This window comes from Anser cygnoides, chromosome 1 (genome assembly GCF_040182565.1).
Source record: "Anser cygnoides isolate HZ-2024a breed goose chromosome 1, Taihu_goose_T2T_genome, whole genome shotgun sequence".
Taxonomy (NCBI): domain Eukaryota; kingdom Metazoa; phylum Chordata; class Aves; order Anseriformes; family Anatidae; genus Anser; species Anser cygnoides.
This window is the reverse complement of record NC_089873.1, coordinates 95,733,596-95,753,166: the sequence shown is the minus strand read 5'-3', so window position 1 is coordinate 95,753,166 and position 19,571 is coordinate 95,733,596. Positions and strand designations below refer to the sequence as shown.

The 19,571-nt window shown below is 40.6% G+C and overlaps 1 protein-coding gene across 3 annotated transcripts; it reads right to left on the bottom strand.

Annotated features, from left to right (window-relative positions):
* Nucleotides 1-779: 779 nt before the first annotated feature.
* Nucleotides 780-17,639, bottom strand: TBX19 (T-box transcription factor 19). 3 transcript variants are annotated; one of them, XM_013184695.3, is made up of 9 exons: nt 15,761-17,639; nt 15,344-15,570; nt 9,589-9,853; nt 7,497-7,631; nt 6,586-6,647; nt 5,432-5,493; nt 4,597-4,785; nt 3,595-3,727; nt 780-1,822 (listed from the first exon to the last, which is right to left on the bottom strand). In XM_013184695.3, the coding sequence occupies exons 2-9, from the start codon at nt 15,538-15,540 to the stop codon at nt 1,585-1,587; spliced, it is 1,281 nt and encodes a 426-aa protein (XP_013040149.1). In that variant the 5' UTR covers nt 15,541-15,570; nt 15,761-17,639; the 3' UTR covers nt 780-1,584. The 3 variants fall into 3 exon arrangements, with proteins under 3 accessions (XP_013040149.1, XP_047914066.2, XP_066846490.1); XM_048058109.2 differs by lacking the exon at nt 15,761-17,639 and having other exon boundaries at nt 5,456-5,493; nt 15,344-15,740; XM_066990389.1 differs by lacking the exon at nt 15,761-17,639 and having other exon boundaries at nt 15,344-15,739.
* Between the last annotated feature and the right edge of the window lie 1,932 nt (nt 17,640-19,571).

Here is a 19,571-nt window from a genome sequence, read left to right as displayed (position 1 = left end):
TTTCACCCTCTGCTATTAGCTCCTGTTTGACCAATGCCTCTTTTAACAGAAATGCACATCCAGAGCAGCTTCATGACTTTGCTTTTAGCAGATAGCAGCACACATCAGTCAGTAAAACTAACAGCATCTTTAGCACATCCTGGCGCAGTGCCTGGCCCACAGTAAATCTGAAAAGCCAGAGAGGGATGTCATGAAACTACATAGCACTGAAAGCACCTTAAGGGGATGATGAATGCTGGGGGGCTAAGAATGTAAAAGAAAAGAAAAAAAAAACCACCTCCACACGTCTGACAACAGCACGGAGTAGAAGACTAGAGCCCATCTTGTAATCCATATTAGTATGTTTTGCTCCTGCTCACTTCCTTCCTTGGTGCAAACCAAGTCATTAAGCAGGCCTCTGCGGAACTTAATAGGACTTGCTTGGAGAGGTGAATGAGAGGACAAGGTATATCCAGGGGTGTAACTTATTCACATTACACTACTAGTTAGGAGGCTCAAGCTTCCACTATGCTAGATGTTGTACAGTCACATAGGAAAGGAAAAGCTGCACCCTGAAAAGAGAAGCTCAAAGAGACAAAAGGTGAGATGGGAAACAGGTACAAAAAAAAAAAAACATGAAATACCATGTTCAAGATAATACAGCTGATTACTGGCAGAGAAATAGAAAATTCCTGTCGACTTGCTTCTGGCAGAGTTATTTTACATTCCCTCAAAGGCTGTTAGGTAGAAAAGACTGTGATGTGTGTTTACACCCTGGAAAGGAAACTGAAACCAAAATACACCATTGATTGATATTTTATTTGTACTCTGTACCTGAAGCAAAGTGGAAATGCAAGCTGAATATCTTTTCTATGTCTTTTCCCTCCACCCTCTCAAAAACAGTACATACAGAAAACATTGGAACTTTTCATTTCACATCAGACTATAAATGCTAAACCAGATGCCCTTCACCTGCTGCTACAATGCAGCCACTTTCTCAGCTTGAGTGTGTCCATTATCCCTACAGCACAGAAAGAGCACAGGAGCTGGAGAAGGTAAAGAGAAAGAGAATACTGTATGCAGGTGGCATTAGGGTGTCAGACAAATCACATCCCCTGAAGAGCTTAGTTTCAGGTATTACAGAAACCCTCATATGACAAATTCAGAAAGTCTTTAAAGCAGTGCTGGTCCCTTCAGATTACCAGTTGCAAACTTGCTCAAAATTTCCTTGGACTTGGTCTTTAGTTACAGAAAGTACTCTTCCAAAACCACATGCAGCTATCTAACCACCATGTCTGCATCACTCAGTCCTGTGTCTCTGATTGTTTTGATGTGATAAAGAAGCAAAGCCAACTATAAAGATTCTTTCTGGACATCATCCTCAACGATGCAGGAAGGTTACAGTAATAAGCCAGTTCCTTTAACATTTCTTGCCTTGCATTACGCATTTTGGTTTCTCTGGCACGCAAGAGGTACATTATGCAGTGATGCTTGGTGAAGAGTTTTCTGCATACACATCCCTGCTCTAAGCTGCATTTCCAGCAGATCCTTCACCATTTGTGTCACTCTTGTTGGTCTGAGCTTTCCTTGTGAGCTGCCTGTCCATTAAAAGGAGTGTGAGGATGTCCACGCAGAGTCGGCTAGCCTGGCTAGTGTGGTTTCCCCTTGTGTTTCCATGCTGCCAGACACATTTCCCTGCAGAGGGATTTGGACTGATGAAGATGCAGTAGGTAAGGGGACATTACCCCTCAGAAACATGCTTGAAGTGCTGCTGTTCACCTCACTTCCTGGATTGGTGACGTTTACAGCACTGTTGCTCACTGTCCACAGACAAGGGTAGTGGCTGGAAAAAAAAAGCAGTACAAATTGAATGACTAATTTCAAAACATTTTCATCTGCACAAGACTTACTTCAGTAGAGTCATGTACATTATCTGCTAAAAAGCAGCTATCCCAATCCATTTACTGAACTAGGTAGGACTTGCAGATCTTAAGTGAAAAGCCACCAGTGACCATTAGACCTGGTGACCTTTAAGAAAGGCATGGAGAGAAATGTGCAAATACATGTGAGGTTTCAAGATATTTTTTTTGTATATGTTTACATTTTAAATAAATTCAGCTGATTATCCTGGCGCCTAAATTAAGGAAATTTGTGCATTTATTTTGGGGAAAGGAGGGTGAAATATTTGTTATTAACTGACTCTCTATGTCTAAATTTCAGCCATTCCTAGAACTGATTACTGCCCTGTTAACAACATTTCCATAATGTAACATGAATTAGACTTTGTTACAACCCTGCAGCTGAGCAGAGTAATTATTTCATGCAATGCAGTAGTGAGGATCAGAGAGAGAAAAATAATTTGGCTTTATAACTTGTAGATACCTGAGTTCTCAGTGGCTATTCCAAGATCCTTGTTTTCAGAAGTGCTAGGGAAATATGAAGCTTCCACTGATTTCAGCTGGAGCTGAAGACAATTATCTTGTTATACAGATCTGTCCAAGAATCTCAAGTTGGACACTTGGGACATGTTTTAAAAATCTGTGTGCTGATTAAAGCATGGAACAAAGTATGTATCTCTAGGGCAGGTACGGTCCTGATGCGGATAGGTGCAGAGACCTCTCCCACTCTTCCACATCAGCCTGTGAAAGACCCTATTTTGTTATTTGATGTGAACAGACATGAAGCATGGGATGGCAGATAGTGGGAAGCCTACCCAGCTACATCCACCCTCTCCCTCTTTTTGTAGGGTGGCATTTTCACTGTCGCTCCCTGCATAAACTGTACAGGATTAGGGAGTTGAAGAGAAACTGTAGCACCATGCCAAGAATGCTCGAGTTTTATGTGCTGCAGCAAAGGAACTGGAGATCGTCGCAAGCCATGATAGGATGAAGTGGGCTTAAATTCCTTCAACTTCACCTGCGTGAAGCCACTCTGGTGACAAAGCTAGGAACAGCCATAAAAATCCTATTTGACAGTCCTTGCTTTAAACATTGGATAACTCTATCTTCCAGAGGTGGAAAGAATCCAGGCATCGTAATTCTCATTCCTCTACTAAATCTCATTTGTATTTCCTCATAAGGTCAAGTCATTATTACACCTTTTAGCAGTAAAAAAGAACACCCTTTTTATTCTTAAAAAGACATTTACTGTCCAATCATTTCTATAAAGCCCAGGTATGATTAAACATTCCCTGTGTTGTAAATTCAATATAAATAGATCCATGATAACAAAGGCTAAAATTAGAGAGCAGGCAAGCTGACTTCTGCACAAAAGTCATTTTTGAAAACTGCTAGAATACATCTTTACCTGGGATATTCTGTACTAGAGAGAACATTGGAGGGACGTGAGCAATTGTGTGCACATATTAATAACTACTGTTTCTGTAGTATTTCACATTCTTGTAACACAGGAAAACTTTAATGGCAGATTGACCCCTGAGGTAAACACTATCTCCATTTTACACCCAGAAAACTGATGTCAAGAAATGACTTGCCTAAGGGAGACTATTTACTAAGTAGGGGTGGAATTGGTTAAGAAATCAGGCATGAACAAAGCCTTATGACAGTCCTACAAGCCTCACTGCTTCCAATATTAGCAGTTTTCCTGAAACCTTACCTGGGCCCAGGGCTGGCAGCTCCCTTGGTGTGTGGCATTGAGAGCAAATTAGCATGTGGAGAGGATGGCAAAGTCCAGCTGTCATGTCCTGAGAATACCTGAAGATTATTGCTGGAGCTTTCCAATAAATTCACTTTGAGGAGAAAAAAAAAGAACAAATCCTCGGTGACTATTGCAGATACATTGTCTTAAGGCAACAGAAAATGGGTAGGCCTCAGGAAGCTATCTGATCATGGGGTTTGGGTTCCTAACCATAGGTAAAAGGACAAAATTCACTTGCTTAGTAAGAGAGTAGCAACATGCCATTGTAATTCCATTTATGATATATGAGAAGGTAGTGCGATAGATATAGAGCATGCGTTTTTTCAATAATCTAATAGTCTGTTGATAATGATGATTGCTATATGACTGTCAATGCTTTGATACAGGTTTCTGTATAACTTGAGCTTAAATATTTCAGTTAAACAAGATGCCTTGCTAAATTATAGTTAGTGATCAGATTACTTTATCCTTACACTCATTTCTGGCCAATTTCCTCTGATCAAAGTAGGACCAATTTCTGTATCTCTACACCCAGGTCTAGAGAGCAGGTGGGACTTGAAAGACATTCTGGCAATAACAAAACTCTCTCATCTCAAGTCAGCTTCTACCATGTTCCTAATGACTGCTGCAATTTGAGAGGGTGACTGCTTCGTGATACAACATTGAAAGAAGGCTTGCAATGCTCTGATACTTTTGTATAATTGGGAGCTGTACTGCAAGGAAGATCATTCACTCTTGTTTATAATTAGCAATTACAATGCACCCAGCAATTCTACACCATTTCTTTTGCTGCCTTAAACATATTCCATGCATCCAGTGTTCAGTTTAGATTGTTAGAGACCCATCATGCTCTTTCCTAGCTTCTGCTCTTGATTGTTTCACTGCTTAGGTTACTAAAGCAAGGGTCAGTTAGTCTAACTGTGTCTATTACCTGGAAACAAAGCGGATTTACAGATCTACCTGTAGGTGAATGATTTCTTTGCATGTAGGAAGGTGGGTATGGAGCAGCCCGATGACCTCGCAGTGCTGAATATCGCTCACAACCATGGGGAGCATGCGGAGCTGGCAGAGGCAAAGGTGCAGTGTACTGATAATTAGAGCTTCCTGATGCACACATTGTGTCTGGGTTGGAAATCAACCAGCCACCCACTTTGAGGGGAAAGACAGAAGAAAACTATTATTGCACTAAAACATGGCAGTACAATAAAGTAATAAAGTAACCAGCTTTCCTGCAGAATCAGCTGTTCCTCAGAAATACCAAGATGATTCTGAAATACTGGTTTGTGGAGCAACTGACAAGCAAGAACCAAGCAAAAAAAAAACTACTAAAAACAAGACCTGAAAACAAACTAATAGAAAATGTCACTGATATCACAGAACAAAGAAAAGAAATAGTGATCGTCATTAGAATGAGCACAACCTCTGCTCCCCCCATTTATTTTTTTGAGCTGTTCAACAGTGATAGTTTTATAGATGACAAAAGTCCTTACAATTACAAATACAAAACAATAGCCCTAAAAATGGCACTAAAAATTCTTTAATGTCTCTTTTTTCAAGGTTTTATTTTATATCTAAAACTGGATCATAAAGAAAATGATCCCACTGTAGAAAATATCTCAACTTCCTACTCTAAGATTTATTCAGTCTTTTTTGTTTGTTTGTTTAAACGGTCCATTTCTATAAACACAGTTCAGGACTCAGTGAACCACTGGTCTGATCCAGTTAAGCAGATCCCAGGTTCCCAGCATGTATCATAACACATAAGTCTTCCAGCTCACATGAATAAAAACCTTACAGTGAGAATATGTCATATGTTGACCTTCAGAGACTGTTTCTGGAGCATCCTTGGGATGGTTTCTGAAAAAGAAAACAGTGGTAAAAGTTCTCATTGAGAAATTATCAAAGAAATTTGATATCAAATTTAAAAACTGAAAACTATTCACTAAAAATAGAAAAGTAAATTAAATAGGAAAGAACTCTATCATCTTTAACCACTTGCTAGGCAGCAGTAGACTTTCCTGCACTCTGCCATAAAGGAAGCACTTATGTTTCACAGCATCCATACATTTTTTTCCTACAGTCGTGCCAAATTCAGGGACTGAGCCTAGAATTTAAGTCTACCTGTGGGCACCTTTCCTGCTTGCATCAACAGCCTAAGTCTGGCATCACTCAGACCGACGCAGGGCTCTGCCTCCTGCACAGCCAGGCAAGACAAAGGCACATTTTCCCTCCACAGATGGGAACCCTGATGCTGAGACACAGCAACTTGATGTGAGGGAAGGAAAGAAATACAGATTCTCCTTCAGGCATGTGGGAGACATCACACACCAGAAGACACAGCAAGTCTAGACAAAATTTATTAGCAATTATGGACTGGAATTCATCATTTGGATACCTCAGTGCTTTAGCATGGAGATGCAAGGGAAACTTTGATAGAAAATTAAACCACAATTCGTTTCCAATAATAGAAGCATCTCTTACATAGTGAGCACCTACAGGTTACTTTTACTAAATGCATCATACACTATCGTACATACATAGCAGTGTAGTCATATTACAGTTACAGTGCAATTTCACTTTAGTTATTCTTTTTGACATATGCAGCTTACTTTTACCATCCCTGAGCTATTGAATTGTGGGATTCATTGGAGTGTGTTCAATGTAGTGAACATATGTGGTGTATAACATTACTGGGGAAATTCACAGTCTCCTTTCAGGCTTCCTGTGTAGACAGTGCTAAGTTCTTGGATCCCAAAGAAGATACTTACTCACCTCAGACTCTACTGTGGTAACAATTATATAGAGAGTCTCCCCACTAGTTTCAGTGGAGTGACTCTAGGTTTAAGACAGTAGAAACAAGAATTGTACAATTTACTTTCACATTATGATGCCACAGCTTTAACCTTGTCAGCAGCAAAATATTACTGGAACAAAAAAAGATTAACTCACCTTTCTTTCGCATCCAGGAAGGCTTTGGCAAAGGGATTATACTTGATTTTGAGAGCAGTTATCTTGAGTTTACAGAAAACAAAGCATGTTAGTGAAGGCAACTTGGAATAGAGACTTGAGAAAACATCTTCCAGAGTAAATTAAGTGGAACTACTTTAGCTAGCCAAACAAAATATAACCCCGTGTATTGTTTTCCAGGGGTGGTTGGAGGGAGCTTTGCTTGTTGCAGGGTGCTACGTACTGATCAGTGCCACAGGCAGAACACCAATAGGGGCAACCTAATTGCATGGTCTGGTCTGCTAAGTTTTGTGGGACTGCAAACCCTTTCAAGAGAGCTGAAGCACTGAATTCCTACCAAATATGAATCAAATCTGCAGCAACACTTGCTGAGGGATACGGCATATGAATGAGCAATTGTCACAATCTAAAGCATCCTGCAATTCCAATTTTGGGGTTGGGAGGAAATTTTCCCATAGAACAATATGCTGTTCTGCAATTGTACATATTTTAAAGAGAAGAGAGAAAAAAGATTATCATTAAAACTATCAGTCACTACTAGAGAAAGTTCTGGACTTGACTCTAGTCTTGTTTTTTTTAGTTTTTTTTTGTTGTTGTTGTTTTTTTCTTTTTTTTTTCCAGTGAGGGATTGGGATACCAAGACAGATGGACCAGTTTGGAATAGCAGTGGCAGAATATTAAGCTAAATCTGGTTTAGTATTGCAGCCAGATGCTGGATTAGATAATGTTCTACTGCAGAAAGAAGACAGTAGTAGACTCATGGAGCATTATACTGCATGGGACTGAGGGAGAAACAAGAAGAGGACCAGTCTATCCATACTGATCTTGTAGTTAATAGGCTTTTAATATATCTCATCAATGATGTCCAAGAGCACAGCATGGCATCCGCCTACCTCTTCGTTTTGATAGGCAGTCACAGCTATGAACTGAGTCTCAGGGAAGGAACAGTTCATCACCATCCGGTGGGGGCCTCCTACACGAACTATGTGTACCTGGGGCTCGTATTTGTGCAGAGAGTTCAACATTATCTGCAGAAAACAAAACAGACAGACAGACCCCATTGCCACTCCGGTACCCCACAGCTGCTTTCACTCCTGCTCTATAATAAACCAGACGTCGCTGCTAAACCTCTCCAGTTTATGATTATTGAAAGCAGAAGGGCAGATGCCTTCCTACCTTCTGACGAGCCACAGGATTGAACAGAGAGAGACTTCACTGGACTTGGATTTCAAGCTTTCAATACAGCCGCAGATTTGTGGTAGCAGCTAAGGCCTTCAAACCATTGGGTTTCCAGTGAACAGGTTGTTCAGGCAGTTGAGGGACAATCCCTGTCCTGCTTTGGCTATCCAAAAACTCAGAATTACAGTCACAGAAAACAGGGCAGAAGAGAGTTAAGGCAATCACCTAGTCATCTTTCTGGGCAAGACTTACCTAAACAAGCTTTGGCAAATGTCTCTACCCTGGCACTAAAAGCTGTGCATAGCTGTGCATAGTGCATACAATATACCTTCTTCAGAAAGCTTAAGCACATTAAGCACATTGCTTAATTCTCTCTAATACAAGAGAAAATATTTAAAATTAAGGAAAAAAAATGTATTTTGGAAAGTGCTGTGTGCATGCGTATATATATATGTGGAATAACAGCCAATAGCTGACTAACAGTGCATTCTGCTAATAACATCACAAAAAGGGAAGATGAAACACAGTGGGAAAATGGTTTACCTTAACAAGGCTGCCAATATTTCAAAAAGAAAACAAAGAGAGCTTCAGTTGTTTGCCATTTAGTTAGCTTTTCTTTGGACTCTGATTCTTCTTTGGCTTTTCCTCCCTTCCTTTCTACTTTCTTTCTCTTTACTGTGTATACACATCTTGTTCCCGTTCTCCCCCCTCCAAGGTCTTTTTGACCCTCTTGACCCCAAGAAAGGCCAAGGTGTTTTGTGGTTTTTTTTTTTTTTTTTTTTTTTTTTTTTTTTGGGGGGGGGGGGGGGGCGGGCAGGGGGAGGAGGGTCCTGTCCCTTTCTTTCTGTAGCACTTACTTTTCTGAAGCTTCTGACCTTTCTAAGGTCCTGGATGCAGGATGAGAATTTGCAAATTCAGATCCTGTTCTACACTACACAGTAAGTCTTGTGTGACAATTCCATGTGTTACTTTAGGGAAAGTCTGGTCATCTTTCTATTCTTCACTCTGCAAAAACTGATTTTCTAACTAATTTCCTACCTAATTAGGGTACTAGGTTTATGTAGGTACCTCACAAACCCAATGGAAATAGTAGGTAGAGAACATATAATATTTACATGAAAGAAATCGATTCTGGGCTGACAAGTAGCATCCAATGTAGGAGTTTTGTACAAAAACAAGCGAACAAAAGGTCTTGTGCAATATTTCATCTTTAGATGCATCATCAAAAACGAAATACGAAACATAACTAATTTTCCTGTTTGCATTTTTAAGGGGTTCAAAGAGAAAGTCACTTATTTCTGGTACATGTGGTTTCTTTCCAAAGGCCAAAGCTGATTCAATAGAATATTGATAATTATCATGATGCAGAAGCAGACATAGTAATTATTTCATTTAGGAGCAGCCTTTTATTCTGCTATCTGACTCCTGCCAACATTCCACTTACACCAAACAACATGGGGGAACACAACAAAAACCTAATACCCGTGACCATTTTTTCCCCCTTCTCTGAAGTCCTATGTAAAAAAAAAACCAGCACACAAGACCAACTCTGAAAAGCCCCCTGATGATTAAGTAAACCACAGCACTCTGTCTCTCTTAACATCAAGAAGTCCATTAAAATCTGAAAGCGCCAATTAAGGCCTGTTTATTCCTGTTTACATGTGGCCTCCAGAGAATAATTGGCATCTGTGGGTGAAGAGGCCTGTAAGGGCCTCTATAATTACATAAATGCACCCTTGATATTTCTTGATTGGTAGGTGCTTGCAATTGAAGCCAAGAGGTGTATGGGGAAACATCAGGCCATACCTGCCCACTCCCATTGAGCTTATTGGTAAGTTTGACTTTGCTGAAGGAAATGGCAGCTTTCATCCAGTGGGCCCCAAAGTTGGGAGAATCTGGGTGGATGTAGACACAGCTGTGGTTTGGTGGCTCTGGTTTCCCAGCTGGCACCCATTCTCCATTGACGTACTTCCAGCGGTGGCCATCAGTCGGGGCAAAGTCCAACAGGAAGGAATACATGGCATTTGGGTCCAAGCCTGACACACTGATCTTCAAAACAGGGAACATCCGCCTGTTCCGGAAACAAAAAAAAGGAGACACCACTGAAAACTGATTTTGAAAAACTCCTCTCAGTAAATTTGTGGCCAGAATCTCACTGATTAGGTCAATGTAAAAACCATCTTCCCGCCTCTTCAACCCCTACCTCCCTCTGTCTAGCTGAAGAAATTTCTCTTAAAGGTTAATCTTTCATTGTATTTTGATCATTTGGAAAAAAAGCGTTACCTCTGAAGTAGGGCACTAAGACCTTCATTGTGTCTAGATTCATGAATGCGCTCAATTTATGAGCTTTGTATAGTATCAACAGAGTCCATGGGATCCAGACATGCTAAATGCAGCCTTAGATCTGGGACAAGAAGGCATGAACAGGATTGAACAAAGTTGAAAATGGTCAAGAAGGTTGATTCCTTCTTATTCCTGATAAACTGAATCACGGATTAACTGCATTAACTGCAGACTCATGTAATAAGCTGCACTTCTTTGGTGCTTTGATTCTCCCCACAGACACTCCAGTACACTGTCCAGTGTCCAAGTTCTACTTTGTCCAACTCTGGATATATCCTCCGAAATCATCTTGCCATTTCCAGCCCTCAGGATATGATCACAGCCAGGTACTCACGAGACTCCAGATAGATCCATTGACCACACTACTATACAAAGGCTTTTCTCCCTTTCTTTGAAGGGACGGTCATATTCCAAAGTCTTGTGAGCTAAGTAAATCATTTCCCTCTGTCATTTCCTTTGGTTCTTGTGCTAATTCCCAATATCTCCCACTTGAGTTACAGTTTCCAGACAGGACTACTCTAAACACCCTAACAATCTGCAACATTTTCCTTATGTAAAATTATATTATTATTATTTCCTTTACCAGGGTTAGTCAGGCATGATTTAAAATTTAGTAAAATGTATTTTTTCTTATTTTCCATTGTCTTCCATATATTCATTACCTTTTATTTCAAAATACATCCTGAACTCTTATTACATGGATATATTAAAAAGAATGTAGTTAGCTGAAACATGTTCTCTCTCTTTCTTAAAGAGGAGTATTCACATATTGTTCCACTATCATTATATAAATCTGCAGTTTGAGAAATCTGATTAAAATCCTTGCTGTTAGACCAGAAATCCTGCTTTTGTTTAGTTTTGGAAGAACATTTTAAAGCATCTTTTTCCTCAAGTGGATCCTTCTACATTTAAAAGTCCAATGCCACCTTTTCTCAACCCTCTTCTAGTTATTTTTTTGCCTTTGTAAAGATTTGCAGCAGTTCTCAGTTTTCTCTCTGCCCTAGTACTTGCGATCCATACCACACAGCTTTGAATTGGCATCTATGGCCTGAAAAAGTATACAGCAATGGAATTAGTAGGGCCCCCCACAGTTTCAGGAACTGGGAGAAGACAGCAGAATAGCCATGTCCCAACAAAGGTATCCTATTCAGTTAGATTCTTAGGTTGTCAAGTAATACACATCATTACCGTGGAGGATTATTGTAGCTGTTATATCTCACCTCCTCCATTCTTACAAAAGTGTGGGGCCTCCCTGCTCCAGGGACCTCCATATTGACCTCTCCTGGCAATCATCATTTTGCCACATTTTTATGCACAGGACAATGAATCTTTAAGCTCTTTTCCTGTACAGATTCAGAGCGATTAGTTACACCAAGCAACCTCAGCAATTGCCTGATGTCCATGGGGATAAGGTAAAGTGGTTCTCTAGGCTTAGTGAAGTAGCAGCACAAGATGTCTAAAAAAACACAAGAAAGGAAGTGAAACTTCACGTGCTCTTTCCAGGGACACCACAAGTCTCTGCCCCAGGAGCCATACTCTCCAGCAGCCCCCACCTTCAGGCTGGTGACAATCTTCTTTGCTCATAAGTTATCCTACTCACCCCCAACCTTCCTGGACATTTTTATACTGTTCTTGCTGCGTACATTCAGCACCTTCTGCCCACAGAAAAATACAGTATTTGAAAAAGGTTTTTCATCTAAATATAGATAGTTGGTGATGCAGGGCCAATGCAACACTGAGAAAGACATGTTGAACCATGATCTTGCTAACTAAACAGAAGCTTAGTCGAAGATTTATACGGTACATTTAACATGTCTTTCTGACCAGGATGCACCAGCTATCAGAACTGGAACTTCACAAAAAGTGTGCACGCATTGCTCTCAGTGCAGCCTGCTCCCCCTGCAGTCAGTCTGCAACGTAACACACATATATATTTAGCTGAAATTAAAGTAGAGAGGAAAATTCATCCTCCTGAAAATTTAACTTCACTAGATTTCTCAGAACTCTTTGTGTTAATTCTTCTGCCCACAGTGCAAACTTCTCTGCCTTTCTACTTGGGAGGCTTGAGTTTATCCCCGAAAGGTCTACAGGCTATTAATGCCAGAATAGGAGTCATCATCCAACTCTAACATCCTGTACCACATAGACTACAGCACTTCCCTGTATTAATCTCTGCTTCCCACACAATTAATCCACATCTGATTTAGACCAGCATACCTTGACTGTACAGGTGCTAATGACAGAAGGCCTACCACCTCACTTGTTCCACTGATGAAGTGGCTTTATTGTTCAAACCGTATGCTTTAACATGGCAAATGATCATTTCTCTGCATTTGTTTCAGTCAATTTTTGTTTCAATGATCAGGTGGGTACACACATGACCTCCATTACTGCAATAGCTGAGTACTCCAGCCTCTTCAATTTATTTAGAGCAGATCTGCTACAATTACTCCATGGTACAGACCTCAGGTGGGAATGTTTGATATCAAACTTGAACATGTAGTAAACTAGTAAAGTTGCTTTACCATGTAAGCCTTTCCCCACATCCCTACGCACATCTGTCTGCATTGATCCACTACAGATCCTCCCCGTATACAAAGGGGAATAGTGCCCCCTCCAAGCAATAAGGTGGATTGTGAAGTTTCAGAATACTACATAGCTGAAATGGTATCCACAATAACAGAAAACCTGCTCAGTTAGCAAATGGGGTGTTTGAATATTGAAATGCCAATTGAATACAATAAATCTGAGTAAAATAGGAGACTGATTCTCACCATATGAGCTGCACCTTTTTGGATATATCTTGTGATACAGCATGCACTTTAATTTTATTGATATCTGTCCTGTTCAGAATATATCTGTCTTCCCCATGCACTTAGGTATTTTGCTATGACAGGTGATTATTATAGTGAAGCACAATGCAGCAGCGGAGAAATATCTATGTATTAACACTGAAGTTGGTTCAGAGCATTTTGGGACCCTCAGCACAAATTAGAGATGACTCAGTCACAGCAGATAGAATTACACATGCTAGAATTTTACACTTGAGGATCACTAACCAGTCAGTCCTGGATGCTCCTGTATCGGGTTTCGGTTTAATTTCTGAGTTTTGCTAACAATGTGTCCACACAAATCGCCTTAGTTTTCAAATACACAAGTTCAGACAGGGTTTTCTTCTTAATCTTAGAAAACAGTTTTCAAAAGCACTCATATATCCTTCAGGAAGAATGACCAAGTTAGTTCTACTGATTTAAGCAGCATCAAAATTGGATCAATATTTTTTCTTTAGAAAATCCCTCTGGAGACTGTCACTGAAGAATCCTGCACCTGAAAAAAAGCTCAGGATTCATGGGAAAGTCTCTCAAGTTGGCCTCCTTTTGAAAAGCATGGAGTTGTTCAGAAGGTTTTGCTGCAGGCCACTGTCTGTATTTCTTTTTCGTTGTTGTTGCACTGATGTGTTTGTTATGGATAATACTTTCACCCTTTTTCATAGTCCCCAATTCTACAAAAGCTTCGTTATCAGGATTTATGCAAATGACTATAATACTTCTTTTTCTTTGTTTTGTTTTGAGACTGCTGTACTTTGATAATAATGAACTTGTACCTGCCCCAATGACATTACTAGAACTGTCACTGGCTTTAAGAAAAAACAGGAGCAAGCTAATAAGGAGAGCAGAAGTTAGAATGAAGAAAAATAAAGGAGCTTCTGCAATAAAATAAAAAGTAACAATGCATATTCAAATAATGACAGATACCCTTATCAGCAGTAGCATAAAAAGATTATATCTATGCACTCACCTAGACATTTTAGAGAAAAAATAGTATCACCTGCAATCACAATTAACATTAGCTGAGAGAAAAAAAAAAAAGAGCAAAACCTGTCAGTATGACACAATTCTTTGTATCCATTTAATGTGAGGTAAACCTATCTTACTACATTTTGGTTTTTAAGGCTGATAAGGAGTCAGTGTAAGCTACCTTAATGCTAAGTGAAAGTCCGCTCAGAAGTTTGCTCTAGCCTAACAGCAATTAAAAACATTTAAATTAAGCAAAAGCAGCTTCTTGGTGTAAAAAGAACCTCAGCAGAAGATGAATTCTGTCCCTATATGTTGCTAGGAGGAATCAGTGGCAATAAGCAGTGTTACACCAAGAGCTGATGTTTTGGGAATAGAACTGCTCTCTCAGCAAAATAACCTTGGTGAGCTAACAGACTAAATTTTTCCTCTTTTAAACTTTCACCCATGTCCCTTGTCAGGATACAGTCAATAGAAATATTGTCCACAAGTTCTGCTAAATCAAAGTCTCTGCAAAATTGATAAAAGTGACACCACATGAATAAATCTTTCTTCCTGTCTCTTAATTCTGCTCTCCTATGCGGATCTTCCAAGCGGTTTTGCAAGAGAAATGTGTGCATGGGGACAGGGAAACAGAGAGTTGGTGAGAGTAGGCTAAATAAAAACATTAATACAACTGTACAGGAGAACCTTCCTCTAGTTATTGGCTGGACTCTGTTGTCAGCCCAGAGCCTCTCTGGAGAGCCAGTATCTGATTCAGAATTAACATTCTTCTCTCCAGGTTTTGCACTCAGCAGACAGTGAGATATCACAATATTTTATCTTTTTAAATCTCTGTATATTAACCAGTATTCTGCAGTGGTTTCTAAGTGCACCAGTTAACGCTACAGAGCAATACAGTTGTGGGACCACACAAGCCTGGACTGTGCATACATGCTACATAGAGCACAGCTATATTGTACCCCTTCCTAGTGGACTGTGCAAACCTCCAAAGCCAGGGAGACAGGAACAGCAACTGGGGATAACAACACGGATCTGCTTCTGTACAGTCACCTGAGGTCTACAGATAAGGACTTGCTAATAAAGACTAACAGCTGCTGGTACAAGAAGCGATCCAGAAGGTTTTGAGGTTTTCTGCTCCCTAGTGAAAGTCCCCTTTTTGTGCAACCTTAACTCAGTCAGTATATTTCTCCAGCACGTTTCACAAGCAGGAATAAAGGGTGGCAGGGATGGCTTAGCAGAAAAGAGCAGGGACACCCCGTCCTGTTTGTATGCTGTTTGTAGGGGACCGAAAGGCTGCAGGGGTAGCACTGTTACGCTCGTAGCAGTTCTCTCTAGCCTGTACACACGCTACTTATTATCACACCCCTTAGCCCCCCTGGCTGTCATCTACACTTAGCCACAATGCGGAGCAGATCACTCACCTGCCGTTCTTGGTCACGATCATCTCATTGGTGACTTCCCTGAATCTCTGCCAGAGCGTAGCATCCTCTAAGACAACCTGGAGCTGTTTCTCAGTGGGGTCGCCTTTGTCTCTCCCAGCCCGGAGTTCGCTCTCCACTACGCTGAGTAGCCTGGAGACAGTGCAGTCACTGGGCTTTTTGCAGCCCAGGTCAGCCATGACGACTTGACCGCCAGAAACTTCAGGTGGCTGTTCGAAGACAAAAATCGTCAGCTGAATCTAAAAGCAAGTCAGATTGTTAGGCACAGTCTGACAGTGTGCTCCTCACTCTTTTGCCACTGACTAGCTCTTTCCTCTGAAAGTCCCAATGGGCAGTGACACCAGCGTGTGCAGGTTTACGCACACACTCCACACAAAAAGAGGACTATCTCCTAATTACCTGTCTGACGGTCAGGTGGGTGGCAGGCTGATGACTCAATTGGCTGCCTTGAAAGAAGAGTCCTCCATCCAAATTAGCATGCTTTTATCTTTTTTCAACCTGAAGTGGGTCTAATTGTTCTGCTTGAGAACCAGGTTTCCATTAATGAAAATTGTTTCATTTCCAGACTGAAACAATGCATGGAAATTGCGTTCGCGCTGATGCGGACTCTAGCTGAAGGAGCTGGTAACAGTCAAGATAGTTACACAGAGAAGATAGTCTTAAAATATTTTCACTTGGCATGTTGGGTAAACACATTAACTTTGTTCCTCCACAATCCTAATTAAAATGTAATAGTAAGAGACCCTTCTGCACCAAGGTTTCAATGCACTAAGAGAAGGTAGCATCCCTATACTCCGCAACTGATGTGTACTCTGCCCATCCCTGGGTCCCCAATGTCTTTCATAAAACCCCTTATGAGCACCTCACCTGCACCTTATGAGCACCTCAGCTCCCCTCTGCATTTCTAGGAACAGAGCCCGCACCTCTAAGGCTGGGTATGGGCATAACTGTCCTGAGGCCTGGCAATGCTGACCTGCTCGAGGTCCCCTTCATCCAAAAGCTCCCTCAGCATCCCTAAAACAGGCATTCCCTCTCCTCTCAGCCTGAGACTCCCTCTGGCAAGCCTTTTCCAGCTGTCCATACCCTCCACAAAGGGCAGCCATGAAAGGAGCCACCATTTTACAATTTCACAAAAAAAAGTCCAACAATTTCAGCACTGAGCCAGGGACATGAGAACCCTGTGTCCAGTTCCATGCTGAAGGGCTAAGTGAAGGCTATGTGAATACCACTGATCCGTAAACGCTGGACTTTGGCACATAACAAGGCATTTGAGTGCCTAATTTCTCCTGATGCATCTAGCTCCAATAGCGTCTGTGACATTTCTGGTCTGTTGGACATGACATAGTCTGGGGCTTGATTATGAAAGCATACTTTTGGAATTTGTTTTTAGAGAAATATACTTTCTAGTTACTCATTGAGAACTTTGCATTTGTTTAATTCAATAGCCCCTCTTGAACTCTGGTGCTTCCAGTTCTTTCTAAAAGAGGAAATGGCCTGGTTTCAGGGCCTACTAGGGATCACTGATGGGACTACAGAGACAAGAAAGGTTTTAAAAAACTCTTTAAAACAGGATTTAAATTAAACCATCATTTGACAAGGCTCAAAACATCTTGCAATGCAAAAATGCAAGAGGTATCATCTACCTAAGCAGCAATGGCCAGAGCTCATTGATCCTATTTGTGTTGTATGGCACCTTAGGTGGCAAATAGTCCTACTGAACCCTCAGCACCACATGGGGTGAGGATAGTGACTGCAAGCCTCAGAACAGCACAGCTCCAGGTGTGCAGCAATGTGATGTTCTGCAGAACAGAGGAGACATGAACACTTTCGGTAAGAACTTTCAATGCCCACCAATGTCAGCACCACAGGAAGGTGCAAGTCACACAGGTATGAGGTATTTTTACATCTGGGTAATCCCAATCATGCTGATTGCAAACTTCACACTAACACATCTTCCTCCGGTCCCATCTTTCCACATTTTATGTACCTTGTTTGAATTGTCAGCTCATTACAAAACGAGATTATCAGTCAATTCACTCTGTGAGTTACACTAGAAGGTGTCTGCCTGGATTTATGCAAATAGCAGCTTCTAGTTACTGTCTAGCCTACTTCCACTGTTGAACAACAGAAGAATGTACATTAAAATCTGTGGGATATTTAGGCATGTTGAAGTGTGCCACTTTGCATTTGGAAAAAATTGCCTACCGGGTAATATGTTAGTGCAATGTGGAATAGGCTTATATTCAGGCTTTCCTTTACAAACGCTCAAAAAGAAGAGAGAATATCTGTCATTTTTCCATGCACATGCTGCATAAGATCAAATGGCACAGCAAATGCATAAAAGACTAAGTAAAATACTAAAATACTTTTCAATTTCACTATATTATAAAATATAAACACAAATCAGAGCTAGTTGAAGTACTGTGCATTTCCATTCAAAAACATCAGGTTTTCAGACAGCTCTAAAATACATCACTGTTAATCTTGGATATATATACATATATTTAATTTTATTTTTAGTTGAAGTTTAGTTTCCACACAGCTTTTTTGAGGATTAGTTTCTCAGAAATCAGAACACTCAAAGTCAAGGCAACCATACAGACAGTAGCTTACAGAATTAGTAATATTTCAGTGGTTACACACAGTTCTTTCCATAGACAAACAGAAAGGAAAGCAGCTTGGGTTTCAGATATACTGACTACCCATCTCTCCCTCCTCCAAGTAGATTGACATCAGATTGAAGCCTCAGGAAAGTCAGATCCGATCTGCTTTCCCCAAGATGCTTACAGCTTAAAGAAAATCAAAAGCATTAACAAAAGTGACAACAGTTTACATCGGTGGAAGGATTTAAAAAAAAAAAAAGTGTACCTCACAGTAGACTGAGATAAAAAATATGGCTCAAGATAAAAAATCTGGCTAGAGATAAAAAAAAATATGCTCAAAGATGGACTGGAAATGGAGGCAGCCACAAAGCAAAGAAAGGTAGGTGCTAGCCAGTTAATTGCTTGCCCAACGACAAGCAATCATTAGGACAGAGCTATGGAGGGGAAAAATACATGGAAAGAGTGGATAATGGACCCATTCCAGCAGTAGACTGAGAAGCAAGTTTTTCATCAATAAGGCTGGATTTTTACAGTTAGTCTGCCCTAAGGGAGAAGAACAAAAGCATTTTCTTTGGAGTACTATATTAAAACTTGCATCCTGAACAACAAGAAAATGCATTTTGACATACTAAAAGTAAGTTATAATTGGGTGCTTACTATTATCACTTAAATAAGGTGCCTGATGATTGTAAATCTTTTCTCCCAGAGGGAAAACAAAAACAAAACAAAACAACACTTATTTTTGCATAGCTTGTATTTTAAGTTTATAACTACATTACCATAGCTCAGGATGCCTGCAACCTCAGCATTTTCCAAAAAGAGTAGTTACCTGTGGTTGGCTAGTGGGCACTGGCCAATTGCTATTTTTGAGTTTGGGAAAGAGTGTTTCAGCTGTAAGAGCTCAGGCTAAGAACAATTGGTGATGCATGTAGCAACATATCCACAAGGCACAGCTCACCACTGACGTATCTTTCCAGCCTAGAAGAATTAGCCAAGGAAATAACAAGCTTGCATGCATGCAAGAAAATGATCAGTTAATGTGCTCAGGCCAGGGGTTTTACTTTAAAATATACATCCAGACCTATATAACTTCCATCTTGTGCATCAGGCCTCCTCACATCATACATCGTCTCTACATACAGACAGTTGCCACGAGAAGGGGTTGAGGAGAGGGAACCAAGCCATGGTCAGAGCTACTTGCTTATTGTTGACTTTTCATTTCTAAAAAAACATATTAAGGGTTGACATTTTCACTCCCAACACATAGCCTCTTTTAGGAGAGGTGAAACACATCCTTTTATCTTATGTCTTTGTTCACCTAAGTAATAGTCTTGAATACTTCCCCAACATCCCTTTTCCCTCCTACCTTCTTCCAAGATGAATTTTTCCAAGTCTACAGATGCTGAAACTGAGGCACAAACAGATTAACATCACCAGGTGTAGGTATTCCTGGGGCACTGAGACTAACCTGTTCGCAGATGTCAGATGGGTTATTTCTTGGCTGGAAGTTAAATCTCCCCGAACTTGACATTTGGAGGAAAAGGTAGTGGCATTTACCAAGTAACATAGTAACAAGGTGACTGACAATCATTGCCACTGAAAGTAGG

Excerpts from the sequence above, each read along its gene's own strand:
- TBX19 (XM_013184695.3), bottom strand. The coding sequence starts at position 15,540 with ATGGCTGACCTGGGCTGCAAAAAGCCCAGTGACTGCACTGTCTCCAGG. Across the intron at positions 5,494-6,585 it reads TTCCTGGATGCGAAAGAAAG|AAACCATCCCAAGGATGCTC; the intron begins GTGAGTTAATCT and ends TTTCTTTTTCAG. Across the intron at positions 3,728-4,596 it reads AAGAAATCATTCACCTACAG|TGAATTTATTGGAAAGCTCC; the intron begins GTAGATCTGTAA and ends TTCTCCTCAAAG.